This window comes from Chiloscyllium plagiosum, unplaced genomic scaffold (assembly GCF_037043375.1).
Source record: "Chiloscyllium plagiosum isolate Xiang-an unplaced genomic scaffold, Cpla_swu_hap1 HiC_scaffold_49, whole genome shotgun sequence".
In the NCBI taxonomy this organism is placed as follows: domain Eukaryota; kingdom Metazoa; phylum Chordata; class Chondrichthyes; order Orectolobiformes; family Hemiscylliidae; genus Chiloscyllium; species Chiloscyllium plagiosum.
Window position 1 is genome coordinate 14479046 of NW_028270187.1, and position 18102 is coordinate 14497147.

The window sequence follows — 18102 nt, forward strand, 5'->3', positions numbered from 1 at the left end:
TTTGGTTGACGGAAGTGCAGGTTGCTCTGTGTGTCGGGGAAAAGACATTAATGTGGACAAAAGACCGCAGTCAGCCCTTGCTGATTGCCAGAGAAGGTCTGGCAAATGGGTGGACTATCCCTGTTCTTAATTCCTGCTGTTTAGTTGCCATGACTAAATCAAATCGAAACGCTATGTCAGACAGATAATCCATAACTAACATGCTGATTTCATAATAAAGGGAGAAATGACCGTTTTGATAAGAAGTAAACATTTGGCAATTCTTTTGAGATTTAATGATTATTTTCTGCAACTGTAGGCTGGGAAATGGGTTACGTGACTCCTAAAGACTTCAACATTGTAGCAACTTGATAGATTTGATACTGAGTACAAAATATCGCATTATCAATTCAATTGGAATGTGGCCATAATCTATATCTTTGGAAAAAATATTTTGAATGTGTTGTGGAAGAATGCAAACTTCAGAAAGGTTAGAAATGGAAAATACCAAGTGGATATGATCCTATAAAGAGGTTTAGGTGGGTCTTTGGATCAAAGTTGGGAAAATATGTCTGTGTTGGAGCACGTTGACGGATTGAATGGAAAAACAGTGTAATGTTTCATGGATAGATTGCAAAACTGAGGCAGAAGGAATGGGGCACCCTGGTAACCAAAGCAAACTGCATTAATGACAAGCTTTTTGGGAGGCAAAATAAATGTTGAATTATTTTTAAACCGAATACAATTCGAAGTAGATAAGTTATTTCGAACTTTTACAGATTGATGATGAGACCACTTTCACTTTACAAGTATATCTCCTTGTTATTGAACCTTCGAGTAATCGGAATAGATGCTCTTTGTTCCCCCTGTCTATGCCCCTCGTGCTCTTGAACAGGAAGCCGTCTCAACCCCCTCTGTTTCAAAATCAAATCGAGCTTCTACTCAGTTTGAGCACTCTCTTGTCTTGTTACTTCTCAAAAACATCAGCTCGCATTTATCAGTGTTCAATTTAATTAGGCATTGATGTGGCCACCCAAAGAAAAACAGTTTATACCCTCCTGAGCACTTGCCAGCTCACAGTGAGCCACACAGCGAATCTTTGTGTCAACCATACCATTGTTTATCAATACACCCAAACTCCATTTGTCACGTTCACATCATCATCATTTATGAAGCTCATAAATAAGCCTTGATTTTCTTCCTTTGCTTCAGATGTTATTCACAGAAGAAGAAATGAGAATGTATGTTTCTTGTTCTTCATTTGTTGGTGAATTTACAGCGTGATGCAGTTGAGGTCTTTTTCTGAGGAAGCCACAAATTCTATATTGGACATGGAGCTGAATTCCCTTTTTATTCTTTGCCCTTCGGTATGCTTTATTCATATGGCTTGTGTGCAATTAATATTATACGAGGTTTAGGTGCCTTGCACTGCAACATTTGAAATTTACGTGAACCTGAATATAGTTCTTTGTAACACTCCCTGCAATATTTAGAGCTGACGGAATGTTTCGTGAGCAGGGATGCACATATTGTTATAAGTTTGTTTGAAAGAGCTATAGTTACAAGGATAAAGATTCTGTTAAATTCTACATTATAGACACAGGATAAGAGATCAATCGATGTCATTAAGTCTTCCTTGAATTGGAAGCAAATTATGAGAATATACGCCCACTGTTGTCCATATTGTATAAGAAGATGTATTAAAAGTATTCAGAGACCATTATGGATTTTACAGCAGCTCCTCAGATAGCAGGCATAGTTAAAGATTTATTATAGTCGTATTTATTACAGTTAATATAGTCATTGTAGTTTATTCATATAAGATTATTTTTCCATGTTGTTTTATTAACATGCAGAAACAGAACAGAAAAAGCCATTCAAACAAAAAAAAATGATATTTGTTTTCAAATAATTTGTTTTTTATCGAGCTTTCGAAGGGTGATCTACAATGAATTTAGAAAAGTCTGTAGTATATATATTTTTAAAGATTTATTTTTCTTGACACTGCAAAAGCTTTTAGTTTCGGAAAACCAATCTTTTTTTACGTAGAAAGCTGTGCTTTAATTCTGGAGCGTCCTACATGTGTTCAGCGCTGTCGAAAATATTCTTCATTGTATTATTTACTGAAGAGCAATCTTCTTCATCATTTAATTCCCTAAATGCCTGATTTTGTTTAATTATATACGTTTGATATATACACATACATGTATTCATATTTTTCCATTTGAACATTATTCTCTGTAGGTAATGAAAGCCAACAAATCGTGTTATGCCTTTATACATAACTTTATGAAGGCTATATCTAGACAGGGTAGTCTAGAATATTTATAAAAATGTATTATCCAGCAAAATCAGTCGGATTGATGGGTGACTGTCATGAAAGATAAGAAATTAGTTCAAAAGTCTCAGGTGAATATTTCTAAATCAAACAAATGTTCAATTCTTGGAACTTTTGAAAGGGTTGGAGTCTCCGTAGGAAATGGAAGAGTGGTCAATTCTTGGGGACTGGGAACGCTTCTTATATTAATCAGCATTTGACAATATTTAGTATACTTATTGCTCCAGGCACTCTCCTGTCAGAGCCATAACTAGGAGACTCTGTGGCAGTGAGGTTAAACTCAGGCTGGGATGTGACTTCTCTCGTGCGAGGATTAAGAACTGAACATTTCGAAAAATTTCAAGCATGTTGTAAAAGGTGAGATTGAGAAGCTGTAAATTATTGTAATGTTGGTCGGGAGTGGCATTTCCAGGGAAAGGTTTAAAGCAATACAGACTGAATTTAAAAGGTGAGGCAGAAGATTAAAAAATAAACACTAGAAATAGCAATTTCTGTTGTTTCCTGAATGCAAAACTCAACTGGGATAGCAAAAAAAAAAGGTTGAAGGAGAAAAATCAATGGCTGAAGAGCTGGTGGGTTGTTCAGAGATTTAGGTTTTCGGGAAATTGGAATGTGTTTTGGATACAAAATACCTGTCCACAAAGTACTGGTCTAATCTAAAGCGAAAGGCAGGGAGATTTGCTCACTCGATGTAGGGAGACATTATATTGTTTGAGATGGGAAATGGGGGTATCCTAAGTAGCAGTGTAAACGGTAGGATGGATGGAAAAGGTTATAAATGTGATGAGAGCACACCAGTTAGATAAGAAAGATGAGAGAGACAGAATATACAATAATTCTGAATAGTATTCATTTCAATGCGATGCGTCTTACTTGGAAAGCTGATGAACTCAGCATGTTTATGAACATGCGATTGCGACATCCTGGCTGCTCCAGAAACTTGGTTGAGATATGCTCAAGACGAGCATTCCATTGTTAGGTGCTGTAGCAAGGGTAGAAAATGAGACATGGGGTTGGATCCTTGCATTTTAGATGAAGAAATAAATTAACTATAACTAAGAAAGGTAATTCTGAAAAGAAATTGAGAAACAAATTATGTCAGGATTTCTCAGATATTTGTAAGCATAAAAATATTGGAATAACGTGCAATTTTAATATTTCAAACATTGACTTGGACTACCATAGTGTTGAAGGTTTGGTTAGTGAAGCATTTGTCAAATGTGTAAAATAATTTCTTTGAAATCAATGCGTGCTTGTCCCTACGAGAGACGGAGCAAATTTAGAACTTCCTTTACGCAATAGACAGGTTTGGTGATTGAAGTAAATGTGGGTGAACAATTTTAATGGTATGAGACGAAGACTTTCAACTTTTGGTTGAGTAGACAGTTAACAATCTGACAAGTAGATGTGTTCAACAGTGTGCCGACAAGTGTTCAGAGGGTATAGATTTCGTAGTAGACTGAAGGGTGAGTCTGGCAAATTAAGGAATAATTGATGAATAAAGTTAGTGAGCTTCTACTCAAACACAAGAGAATCTTATTCTGGATATAGACAATGTGTTTCAATTAAATCTCTTCATTATTATAAATAATTTGGTCCATTCGTAAGAAGGAAATCGGGAAGGCAAAATGTGGATATGGGATAACATTGATAGATAGAGCTAAGTATTATCCAAAGTGATTCTACAACTCATTGAAGAGCAATAGAGCACCGAAGGAGAGGGTAAGATCTCTAAAAGATCAAGGAGGACATCTTTGTGTTGCACACCAGGAGATGATGAACAAATCTTCCTTTTCCGTTGCATCAGACAGCGTCAAATACACCCTATTGACTGTACCTCGTATTTATCGAGATTGAACTTGAAATTGCATTTATCAGATCATTGACCCTTTTGATCAAGAGAATTTTGCAATCTTAGAAAATCTTCTTCACTGTCAATGTGCCAACAATTTTGGTGTCATCGGCAAACTCACTTACCTCTCTTCTATATTCTCATCCAAATCATTTATTTGATAACCCTGGAAAAATGTCTGTGGAGCACGTCTGGTCACAGACCTCCAGACCGAAAAGCAATACTCCAGCATACTCTCTGTCTCCTGCCTATGCACAATTGAAAATACTGGAGAGGAACTCGGCAGTTCTGACAGCATCGGAGCAGAGGGGAATGGAACTAACTTTTCGGAGTCCAATATGACTTGTTCAGAACAGGTTCATATCAGGCTCAATATGTTAACATTGTTTTTCTTTCTTCAGATCTTGCCTCACCTGTTGAATGTCTTCACTATTTAGAGCGTGCATTTCAAATTTCCATTATCTTTAATATTATGCCTTTCATGACGGGGCTAGATATTGAACATGGTTATATTTGGACAATGTGCTCCATTCCTCTTGCCATCACATGTACTGGTGACTTTTGTGTTACACTGGAGTCTGTTTCTTCTTTAAGTTCAAAAAATATATTTTTCCCAATACCTTCTTAAATACGTGAATCTCAGCAAATTCATTTTGATTTAAGGTGCATTTTAGAGACAGCTAAACTTTGTCAAACAACAAGAATGGACTATTGATGATGAAATCTCTATGTCCTTTCTGAATAGGCTTGTCCACTAAGGCTCTGAAAACTTTTAATACATTTTTTTCAGAATAATTACAGCAAAGATGTTGGTCGCAAAGCCCATCATCTGTGTACCAGATCAGAAAGAGTTACATTCCAATGGTTACTGTGTTGTAATTCCTTGTACCCCTACACATTTTCTTATCTGCGTCTCTTTTTATTTCTGAATATCCTGTCCAGATGGAAACAAACCTATCAACTTGTATCACCTGTCATTAAACAGTCTGTGCAAAACACAATTGCCCTATTCCATCCACATTGCCTCTCAGAATCCATCTCCCAAATGTCATCTGTTCCTTTGGTCTCCATTTGAATTCATTCTGTTTATCTGAACAAGTGATAGTTGAATACTCGTGACTGCGAGATATTACTATTCTCCCCTCAAGTCTCCAGAGGCACTGGCACCGCTATTTTCTGTGTCCGAGACAATGTCATATTCATTCTTTTACCGAGTCATTAATCAATGGATTTTAATGAACCAGGTTATCGTCAACATCACATTTGGCTTTGGACTGAAGTCAAATAAATGGAAGTCTCACTGCTTTAAAGCCAATAAATCGAATTAACATATTTGAAATTCATATAAAAATTGATGAAGCGTATTGTGTGTTGAAGATACATAATTTCCTTATTAAAACAGCGAGAGGGATGTTCAGATAAATCCATACTTCCTTTGTCACGTCAAGACAAGTATGCCAACTCGTAATCTGTTGATGGGTGCCTGTTCTGAGAAGAGATCAGCACAGTAAGAACATCTTGATTTTGGTATTTTTTGGGGTGAGGAGGGTTCAGACGTGTTACAGCATTGTACATGGACGACACAGAGCAATAATCTAGCCTGCGGTAAGAAAACATGCATCATTCCCCCTTACAATTAAATTCACAAGATAATTGACGATAGGAGATGAGACCAATCACAAGAGATGTCAACATCCAATCCAATCCAGTTATTAGTGTGAACTGAAAGTCCATGCTGGAAGGAGTTAGCAGGAACTGTTTGTTCCGTGACTGTGATCAACATCAGTCTCCATGGATTCCAATTGTGTCATTGGAGATTTTCCTTCTCTTATTTATAAGTGGTTTCTTGCAATGTGTCATCCGATTGTCGCAGCAGATGCATCACCTCCAAAACTAACAGGGATCAGCAGCTGCAGAGACAAGTGGAAGAATGTTCAAAATCTGATTAGAGTGGAGCTTCACAACAATGGACAGGAGTTTATCCTTAGGTCTTTCCTGGATTTCTGCGCTTTGGGCAACATTGCCATGGCGAATATACTTTTTACTGCTGATTATTCAGGCGGGTTACTATCCCATCCTCGCTATTGTTGGTGTTCCTGGTAAGTCTCTCTGTCGCTATCCATTTATTAATCCAATAAACCAAGGTGAACCTCATTGCTATTTCCATTGCATTTGTAAAGAAGGAAACTATTGATTTCACTTTCAATTACAAACTCATTCATTACCTGCATATTTAAGACCTGCCCCTCCACCAGACAAACTTGTGACAAAAAGAATGTTCACAATCCAGAGATCGCTTTTTGCCCTGAATTGGTTGATGTCTCGATACTCCTTCCATTGCCAAACCTCTCCACTACCGGATTCGTAATTTCCCCAAATCTCGACCACTGTGTCCGTGTTGTTGCAAAATAAACGACTATCTATGCCTTGGTAAAATTCAGACTTTACGGTTCCAACTCCCTTCTAAGCACTTTTTCAGTTGCAAATATTTCGATCACTATCCTTATTCTTGTCTCGAAAGTATTTTCATGATTGGGGTACTGTGTCAAAGTAATAATGTTTCCGGAAATATAATTCAGAACCATTCAAACCATTTTTAAACTTATTATACGAAAGGCCATGCATTACGTGCGACCAAAGATGATGTCAGAACGTAAATTCAATTGACAGGAAATGGAAATAAAATTGAATTTCTCCAATGTCAATGATAAAACTAACAGCATATAAGTTTTTCTATTTCACTGATGTCCTTGGGTAAAGAAATCTAACATTATTACCTGGTCGGGATTAAGAGTGACTTCAGGACAACGACAATATGCTTTCCTCTGTGCTACTTTAAGGAGTGACCTCAATAATGTGCGTTTCGTGAGCACGACAAATGAATATCCTTGCCAGGCATCCTATGTAATGGCAAAATCAAAGGTAAAGTAAAACAAATAATGATGCTAGAGATCGAAAATTAAAAAAAAAACATGAGGAAGTACCAGAGAAACCGAGGAGTTTCGGCAACATCGGCTCGAGAGAGAAACATTATTGGCATTTCGAGTCGACTGTCCAGACGTGAGAACTGAACATAGCTGGGGAATAGTGAGATTGATGCTGTTGACAGGAACGTCTATTGTGGAGGGAAGAAGACGTGAGTTGAACAGAGAGAGAAAGATAAAGATAGAAAAAAAAAACAAGATGACTGTTGATGATCATGTGGAATGGAAATAGAAAACAAAATTAATGTTATTTGTTGTGGTTCTGTTCGCCGAGCTGGAAATTTGTCTTACAAACGTTTCGTCCCCTGTCTAGGTGACATTCTCAGTGCTTGGGAGCCTCCTGTGAAGTGCTTCTGTGATGTTTCCTCCGGCATTTATAGTGGCCTGTCTCTGCCACTTCCGGTTGTCAGTTTCAGCTGCTCGCTGTAGTGGCTGGTATATTGGGTCTAGGTCGATGTGTTTGTTGATAGCGTTTGTGGATGAGTGCCATGCCTCTAGGAATTCCCTGGCTGTTCTCTGTTTGGCTTGCCCTATAATGGTAGTTTTGTCCCAATCAAATTCATGTTGCTTGTCATCTGCGTGTGTGGCTGCTAAGGATCGCTGGTCGTGTGGTTTCGTGGCTAGTTGATGTTCATGGATGCGGATCGTTAGCTGTCTTCCTGTTTGTCCTATGTAGTGTTTTGTGCAGTCCGTGCATGGGATTTTGTACACTATATTAGTTTTGCTCATGTTGGGTATCGGGTCCTTCGTTCCGGTGAGTTGTTGTCTGCGAGTGGCTGTTGGTTTGCGTACTGTTAAAGGTTCTAGTGGTCGCAGTGGTCTGGCTGTCAGTTCGGAGATGTTCCTGGTGCACGGTAGTGTGGCTAGTCCTTTGGGTTGTGGCATGTCATCGTTCCGTTGTCTTTCCCTTAGGCATCTGTTGATGAAATTGCGTCGGTATCCGTTTTTGGCGAATACCTTGTATTCCTCTTGTTACTCTTCCTATTTTTGCAGTTCTGGTGTGCTGCAGTATGTTGTGGCCCTTTTGAATAGTGTCCTGATGCAACTTCGTTTATGTGTGTTGGGGTGGTTGCTTTCATAGTTCAGGACTTGGTCTATGTTTGTGTCTTTCCTGTATACTTTGGTGGTGATTTTTCCGTTACATGTTCTCTGTACCATCACGTCTAGGAATGGGAGTTGATTATCCTTTTCTTCTTCTCTCGTGAATTGGATTCCTGTGAGTGTGGCGTTGATGATCTGGTGTGTTTTCTCTATTTCTGTATTTTTAATGATTACAAAGGTGTCATCAATATATCTGACCCAGAGTTTGGGTTGAATTTGTGGTCAGACTGTTTGTTCAAACCTTTGCATTACTGCTTCTGCTGTGAGTTCAGAGATCGGTGAGCCCATGGGTGTTCCGTTGATTTGTTCGTATATCTGGTTGTTGGATGTTAAGTGTGTTGTGAGGCACAAGTCTAGTAGTTTAACTATGCAGTCTTTGTTGATAGGTTCAACGTCCAGTTGTCTGTTCTGTATGTCCAGCAGGTTGGCTATTGTTTCTCTGACTAGGGTTTTGTCAATAGAGGTGAACAGTGCCGTTACATCGAATAAGACCATAGTTTCTTCCTTGTCTATGTGTATATTTCTGATGATGTCCAAGAATTCCTGTGTTGATTGTATAGATTGTCAGGATCCGCTGATCAGGTGTTTCAGTTTCTGCTGTAGTTATTTCGCCAGTTTGTGTGATGGTGTCCCTGGTAGTGTTGCTATGGGTCTGAGTGGGATGTCTGGTTAGTGCACTTTAGGTAGTCCATAGAATTTGGGGGTGTTGTTGTTTTCTGGTTTCATTCTTTGTAGGTCAGACCTGGTTATCTGTCCGTTTTTTGTAGATTTCTCAGTGTGTTCTTTATCCTGTTGGTGAGCTGTGGGGTGGGGGCAAACTCCCTCTTTTGGTAGGTGTTGGTATCTGCAAGTAGTTGCTGTGATTTTTGGATGTACTCTGCTTTGTCCAGGATGACTGTTATTCTGCCTTTGTCTGCTGGTAGTATGATTATGTTCTTATCGTTTCTTAGTGATTTTAGTGCTTCCCTCTCCTTGGTATTGAGGTTGTGTCTTTGTCTTTTTCTTGTTATCAGAGGTACGAGACTTTGTCTCACTGTTTGTTGTGTCTCTTCTGTCAGTCCATTGTTCCTGAGTGTGCATTCTAGTGCTGCTAAGATGTCTGCTGTCTTGGCGTCCCTGTGGTTATAGTTGAGTCCCTTGGCCAGTATTGTTCTTTCCGTGTCTGTGAGCTGTCTGTGGGAGAGGTGCTTAAAATCCCATGCAAGGACTGCACAAAACAATACATCGTACAAACAGGAAGACAGCTAACGATCCGCATCCATGAACATTAACTAGCCACGAAAAGACACGACCAGCTATCCTTAGTAGCCACACACGCACATGACAAGCAACATGAATTCGATTGCGACAAAACTACCATTATAGGTAAAGCCAAACAGAGAACAGCCAGGGAATTCCGAGAGACATGGGACTCATACACAAACGCTATCAACAAACACATCGACCTAGACCCAATATACCAGCCACTGCAGCGAGCAGCTGAAACTGACAACCGGAAACGGAAGAGACAGGCCATTATTAATGCCGGAGGAAACATCACAGAAGCGCTTCACAGGAGGCTCCCAAGCACTGATGATGTCACCTAGACAGGGGACGAAACGTTTGCGAGACAAATTTCCAGCTCGGCGAACAGAACCACAACAACGACCTCCCGAGCTACAAATCTTCTCACAAACTTTGAATTAGTGTTATTTATTTTTCTCTTGTCCCCATATTTTGAAATATTATGTCGGGTATACATCAAAGTTCCTGTTTAAATGGAGTTATGTACCTTTATCTTTCTTCCCTGAGTGTGATGATCTTCTTTTCTTCCTTAATGGGATTCTGGGCCAGCACTTAATTCCCTTTCCTCATTGTCCTTGAGAAGGTGTTGTTGAATTGCCTTCCCAAACCACTGCAGTCTGTGGGCTGTCAGTAGTCAGTGCTTATGTCTGTCTGGTTTCATTTCTTTGAGGCTTTTTAGTGACTGATATAACTGAGTGGCTGGCTTGGCCATTTCAAAGGGCAAGTGAGTGTCAAACACATTGCTGTGGCTCTGGAGTCAATTGTAAGTTCTACCAGGTGAAGATGGCAGTTTCTTCCCGTGAAGAACATGAGAATGCGGGTCAGGAAGGATTTTCTGACAATCCAAAACTTTTTCGTAGTTTTATTCGATTCTTAATTCATTATACATTGTTGAACTCAAATTCCAAAGTTTGTCATGGTGGGATTCGAATCCGGGCTCTCAGTCATTACGTAGGTATCGGGATTAATACCGCAGGGACATCGCCTCCACAACCTCCCCACGCATCTCTACTGGCAATACTGGCGTTGCTGTTAGTGAGGCTGTGCTTGAAGTGTCGCTGTTCACGAGCAAAGAAAAGACTGAGCAAATATATAAAAGAAGGTGAGATGGTGGGAAGTGCTCTTTGAGAAATGGAGCTGGATTTCCTTGGTCATGATTCACGGACAGAAGTACTCGGCACAGTAAATTGCAGACTGTGCTTCATTGCAAAATGATTCGAGTAGAGGAGTAAAGACACCTTCCTGTAGTGATAGAATGTTGTTGAGACAGTACTTGGGGCACTGTGTACATCACTTCTGTCTTTGCTAAGGAATGATCTCCTTTCCAATTGAGAGACAATGTCAAGGAGTTTCACCGAACTAATCCCTTTGGTGATGGTAGCATGAGGAGCGTGTGAAGGAAATGAGTGTTTAATCCGTATTGCTAAAAAAGACTAAAAGGTGATTTCATTAAAACTTGAGCGTTATAGACCAACATTCATTATTTCCAAAAGAAAAGATTGATAGCATCAAATATAACATGTTTTCCCTTGTTACATGTTTTCACATTAAGACAAATATATGGATAGGAAACGTTTAAAATGGCATGGGCTCAGGGCAGGGAAATGGGATTAGAGTGGATGAATATTTTGGTCTGCATGGTCCAGATTGGGATGAAGGGACTGTCTCTGTAAGAATCTGTGACTCTATGATAGTTTACTTATCTCTGTGGAGTCTACTAGTTGGTTGCGACAGAGCTCCAGGCTCTGAATGAACTTTCACCGCCTCAATGTGTGTGACCCTGTGCTGAATACCACGATGTTCAAAACTTGACGTCAGCCACACTCTGAAATAGTGAGATATTCCCACCAACTTCTGTGTCTCACTCCAAAGGGAGACAGGTTGGTGTTCCAGTGAATACCATACGACATGGGAGCAACACAATGCCCATCGGCTCAATGAGACTGCCTTTCCTCTCAATCATTTTTTTTTTATTCTTATAGTCCTCTATTCCATTTTGTCTGCGATTTCCCCGTTACCCTTGTTTAAAAGACTGTCTATCTCAGCCTTCAAGACATTTAATGATGCAGTGGAAAGAGCCTTCAGAATTTCCTACAACTGTCCCCCTACTAATAATGTGAGATTTGATGGTTTTTAATGCCTTTGTCTTATTTCTAACTCTCTTTGTGAAAATTGAATGTATATTAGATTTTAACCTGTCCTATCGCAACCCTCTATGGCCAGAGGCAAAACAAAAATAAACCATGATTTGGCAAGGATTGTGAAGGTTTGTAACTCAGGTTGAGGTTTAGGGTATAGGTTTGCTCGCTAAGAAACCATGTTTCAGAGCTTGTAAACTTCTCCCTCGTCTTCCACACCAGCCGAAGATGCAGCTCATCCGGATCTGGGAATTGCCCACTATTTCTCCAGCATGAATTTACAATTCGTCCTCAACTTCTCTGTCAATCTGCTCAAGGATTACAGGGTCACTCTCCCTTTCTCCCGGAACTGCTTATCCAAAGTGAAAATCGATATGTAGTACGTCTTTAACATACTGTCTAGTCCGTGCACAGATTGCCTTCTTGGTCTGGAGCATTCAGTATGCTTTCCCTTGTTATCCTCTTTCCCTTAATAAACCGACAAAATATAGTTGCATTCTTGCTAATCTTTCATCACATTCATTTTCGCTCTTCTAATTATTTTTTTAACTTTATTCCCACACATTCTATACTCTGAAAGGGACGCTATTGACCTGCTCACTCGATACCTGCGTTAAGCTTCTCTTTCCTTTTTAATTCAGTTCCGAATAATTGTCGACATCCAAGGTTCTCTGGACTTGTTTTCCTAAATATCATCTTCGGCATATCATGTTGGGCTGACACTCTCATCATTTCCATTTTGATCATGTGATCCCACCCACGATGTTTGCTACAGTTTTACCGAGAAGGAACTGTACTTTGGTGAGATCCTGTCTAAATTTTAATAAAATCTGCCTCCCCGATACAAAACATTTTATTTTTCAAAACTTTGTTTTTGTCTTTTCCTTACCAAAATTAAAATGAATGAGTCATTGACACTGGACCAAAAATGCTCCCCCAATACTGCCTGGCTTCATTCGCCACAAAGAGGGCATAGCTTTCCATCCCCCCTTGTTGCATCTTCGACATGTTAAAGAAGAAGCTGTTTGGAATACATTTCAAACTCTCTGTCCCTTCGTAGGAAGTCATCACTACCCCAACAACTGTCTAATTGAACAACCTGAGTATAATTATCCTATTTTTGCACACCTTTGTAAATGGCTTATATGTGTGCTCCTGTATTTTCTTGTATCTCGAGTTCGATAATGTATCCAGAGCAGTGTGTCTGTCACTGTATTGATCCTACACTCCATCCACAAAGCCTCATTTTGTGACCCTTCCCAGACATCTTCCGTTCTTACTACAGTCACTTACTCCATAATTAATAAAACAACACCATGTTCTCTTTTATACTGTCTCATGTCCTGCCAATTGCTCCTGCACCACAGAATGTAGAGTTGTTAGCTCTGACGTCCCTCAACCACATCTCTGTGCTGGCAATAATGTCACAGTTTGACATGTAAACTCATTCCCTTACCACATCTGCCTGCCCAATAATACTCCCGGCATTAAGGTGAAGGGCATCTAGCACACCGAATCTCTGTACCTCGGAGTTCAACACACATTCCCTGTTTGTTATCAGGATGTTCAATCCGTGAACCAAAACTGTAATCTAAGACTGAATGAAAATTTGTTGAATCTAATTTCATTTTTTAAAACAACGTGTTCATCAAATGCAACTTTCTAGAACTGAGGTATCACCTCAATATACCATAACTTTCTGGTGATTAATTCTCCACTCAGCATGCAGCGGCGACAGCCAAACGTACTTAGAAACGCTATAGTCTGTAAACAGGTACTTTGACCCAGAGAGTCCACAACAACCCTCCGAAGAGTAAGCCGGCCTGGCCCACTCCCTTACTTCTCTATATTTACCCTGACTAATGCACCCAACATACCGGCAATTTTAACATGGTCAATCCACCTAACCTGCCGATCTTTCATTGTACGAGGAAACCCTCGCAGACACAGGGACAATATACAAATTCCAAACATTTATCGGAGGCTGAAATTCGGAGCCGGCTCCCATGGGCTAACCACTGAGCCACTGTGCCAAACACCGCAAATGGAGGAGAAAGGGAGGACTGGAGATCAGACCCGAAATGTGTGGTGCTGGAAGAGCACAGCTGGTGAGGCAGCACACGAGGAAAAAGAGAATCCATCATTCAAGCATAAAGCTTTCAACAGGAATGCAGCTGGTCCCCCAAGGGGGCTGTAACATACATTAGAGGGGTGTGGGAAGTAGGAATGAAATACATAGTTGAACGTGGTTTTGAAGGAGATAGGTCGGAGAGGTGGGTGGTTGGAATGAGGAATGTTCCTTCAGCGCCTTGGATAGAGGTAAGTGTGGAGGTGTGTGCGCAGGTTTTGCAGTTCTTGCATTGGCATGGGAATGTGCTGGGAATGGAGAATGGTTTAATGGGGTTATGTCGACCTGACAAGGGAGGCGCAGAGAGAATGGTTCCTGCAGAACGCAGAAAGGACTGGGGAGGGAAATATACCTCTGGTGGTGGGGTCGGTTTGTAGCTGGTGGAAATGGCAGAGGGGGAGGTTGTTCGGGTGGAATGTGTAGACAAGCTGTTACTGTCCTTGTGATTGGACGGGTGGGGTTCAAGCCTGGATGTGACGGAAATGGAAGAGATATGCTGAAAGGCACAATCGACCGCGGAGGAGGGGCAGTTGCTGTCTTTGAGGAAGCTCAGAGCTGCACAGCTACCATTCCCCACCTTGTCATCCGCTATGTCAATGATTGTATTGGGAGCGCCCCGTGCTCCCACGATGATATTTAACAGTTCATTAACTTCACTAACACCTTTCACCCGAATTGAGTTCATCAGGATCATCTTGGACACCTCCCTCCCCTTCCCAGCCCTCTTTATCTCCATCTCCAGCGACCGAATTTTCATGGACTACAAACTCACCAATTCCCACAACCACCTGGACTACATCTCCTCACATCCTGCCTCCTGTGAAAACTCTATCCATAATTCCCAATTCCACTGCCTCTGCCGCACTTGCTCCCAGCAGGACTAATTCCACAACAGAACATCCCAGGTGACCTCTTTGTTTAAAGACTGCAAGTTACCATCCCACATGGTCGATGATCCACTTCTACGCAATTCTTCACGTCCCGCACCTCTCCGCTTGAAATCTAGCCCCCCAATCGCAACAAAGATAAAACTCCACTGGTACTCATTTTTCACCCCAAAAAACTTTGAAGTCATTACAAAGTCTTCCACCACTTCTGCCACTTACAAACGGACCCCACTACTCGGCCTTTTATGTTTAAATAATATTTGCGTTTCTTTGAATTTTCCTTTAGTTTTAATATATCTCATCTTTGCATTACTTAATTGAACATCATTATATATCTGGGCCTTACTGTCCTTCCCCAACTCTATCTATGTTCTAGAGAGACTATTCCCTCTGCGACTCCCTAGTTCGGTCCACACCACCGATCAAACCACCCTCCATTCCCGACACCTTCGCGGGCCAATGCAGGAAGTGCAAAACTTGCGCCCCGGTACATGGGCGGCACAGTGGCACAGTGGTTAGCACTGCTGCCTCTCAGCGCCAGGCACCCGGGTTCAATTCCCGCCTCAGGCGACTGTCTGTGTGGAGTTTGCACATTCTCCCCGTGTCTGTGTGGGTTTCCTCCGGGTGCCCCGGTTTTCTCCCACAGTCCAAAAATGCGCAAGTCAGGTAAGGGGTAAATGCTGCGCTTCGGCGGATCGGTGTGGACTTGTTGGGCCGAAGGGCCTGTTTCCACGCTGCAATGTAATGTAATCTAATCTCACCTGCATCCAAGCCACGAAATGATCTTTCCACATCCGACAGAGATTCAGCTGTCGTTCCACACACGTCATTAACAGTGTCTGTTGCTCCCAGTGTGGTTTCCTCTACCCCGGAAAGATCGGACGCCAATTTCTAGAACATTTCAGAGAACACCTGGGGGACATAAACATGAAAAAAGTCGCACTGCTCCATGACCGAACACTTTAAACCCCATCTCGCGTTCCGCCAAGGACATGAAAGTCCTATGCCTGCTTCACCTCAAAACCCTAACTATGCAATGCCCGGAGGAAAAATGCCTCAACGTCCGCCTTGGGGCTCTCGTGCAACACGGGATAATTGCAGGTTTCACCAGATTCCTCATTTCCAAACTTCCATCTCCTCAATGCCCTCTTGAAATGCTCAGCTTCCTTCTTCCCTATGCACTTCACCCTCCTCTCCGACCTATCACATTCACCAACCTATCGTATTCCCAACTATACCTTAGCCCAGCCCCACACCCCTCCCATTTATCTCTCAGCCCCCATGGGTCACATGTCTCATTCCGAATGAAGGGCTTATGCTCAAAATGTCGATTCTCCTGTTCTTCAGATTCTGCCTCACCAGCTAAGCTTTTTCAGCACAGCACACTTTGACTCACCCCTCAGAAATGGAGAATTTGAGGACTGCAGTTGGTGGAAAGTCAGATGAGAAAGCTCTGATCCTGGAAAAGCACAGCAGGTCAGGCAGCATGCGAGGAGAGGGAGAGTCAACATTTTGTGCCTAAGTCCTTCATCATGAAAGCATTAATTTCTTCCATGATGCAAAGGATATTGAGAACTGTAGTTGCTCAGAGAGCATCACTGTGTATAATGCCGCCTGGAGAGTATCTGTGAAATGGAAAGCAGTCAATTCATTGTTTGAACAGGACATTGTGAAAGGGACAAGTGGAGATGATTTACAAACTGTTTGAAGTCCAAACGTAAGGGTAGATAAATCCCCTGGGCCAGATGGGATATACCCGAGATTACGCTCGGAAGCGAGTGAAGAGACAGTTGCGTCCATAGCGAAGATATTTGCGTCCTCACGGTCCACTGGAGTGCTGCCATATTTTGGAGGTAACCAATGTTATTCCCTTGTTCATGCAACGGAATTGGGATAGCCAGGCGAATTGCAGTCGGGTAAGTCTTATATCAGTGGTGGGCAAAGGTTTGGAGAGATTTCTGAATGGAAGGATTTATAATTACTTACAAAACTGCAGTTTGATTTGAGATAATCAGCGTGGCGTTGTAAGGAGGAGATCATGATTCACAAACTTTTCCGAATTCTTTGGAGATGTGACAAAACACATTGATGAAGACAGAGCAGTGTATGCGGTGTGCATGGATTTTTGGAAGGCCTTCGATAAGTTTCCCCATGGTAGACTTATTGAGAAAGTAAGAAGGCATGGGATACACGGAAGCCTTGTCTTATGGATAAACAATTGGCTGGCCCATAGAAGAAAGAGTATGGTGGCAGATGGAACGTATTCAGCCTGGAGCTCGGTGACCAGTGGAAATCCACAGGGATCTATTCTGGGAGCTCTGCTTTCTGTGAGTTTCATAAATGACTTGCACAAGTCAGTGGAAGGGTGTGTTAGTAAATTTGCCGATGATACGAAGGTTGGTGGAGTTGTGGATAGTGTGGAACGCTGTTGGACGTTGCAACGGGACATTGACAGAATACAAAACTGGGCTGATAAGTAGCAGTTGGTGCTAAAACAGGAATAGTGTGAAGTCATTCACTTTGGAAGGTCGAATTTGAATGCAGAAAACAGAATTAAAGGCAGGATTCCTGGCAATGTAAAGGATCGGTGGGATCTTGTGTTACGTGTGCATAAGTCCCTTAATGTTGCCACCCAAGTTGATAATGTTATTATGAAGATATATGGCGTGTTGGCTTTCGTTAGCAGGCTAATTGATTTTAAAAGCCGCGAAGTTCTGCAAGACGTGAACCATAATTTTCAACTGAACAGTAATTGCATCATCTCTGAAAACAGTTCGGTTGATTCCATATTTACAGAACTAAAATCTAAACTGTCAACATTTTATGACAAAAAATGAGGAATGCATATTTTTATATTGCATAAAATATTTTCTATCTGAACATTGTTTTGATCATAATCGCGTATTCATTACCAAATGAAAACCTTGCCCCTCCAACATTTGGAAAGTGCTCGGCCTCTGAATGATTTCGTGTTCAGAGTGAGCAAAAATAGAATGATTAAATAGAAATAACGTCCTTATACATTTAACTATGACCAATCAATTCACTTTCTCACTGAAATATACGAGCTTCAGTTTTTTGCGAACAATGCAGAAATCGCAGTAATTCAACATTCACCATGAATATTAACTCTAAATAATTGATTATATTTTTTAAATTCTCGCGAGCAATAATTTGAAAACTTGCACTTTTAGAATGAATGATATTAAATGTGAAATATAGTTATTGAAAAAAAACGATGAACTTATTTTCGTGTGAGTGAAAAGTCAAGCCTTTTCAAACACTTTTATTACAAAGCAATGAAATGTTTGTTTTAGTGACAGGATAATAACAATTAACTTATTCATGTGCTAAGTAATAATTAGAATTCATAATGTTGTGGGAGAGTTGATGTTGGACTGGGGTGGCCGA

General features: G+C 41.0%; 1 protein-coding gene across 1 annotated transcript in view; it reads left to right on the top strand.

Annotated features, from left to right (window-relative positions):
• The first annotated feature begins 6135 nt into the window (after positions 1-6135).
• LOC148135617 (putative G protein-coupled receptor 139) overlaps positions 6136-18102 on the top strand; it is a 56885-nt gene continuing 44918 nt past the window's right edge. The window contains exon 1 of the mRNA XM_087984609.1: positions 6136-6268. Within this exon, the coding sequence (XP_087840735.1) occupies positions 6136-6268 (133 nt within the window). The remainder of the gene's footprint in view (positions 6269-18102) is intronic.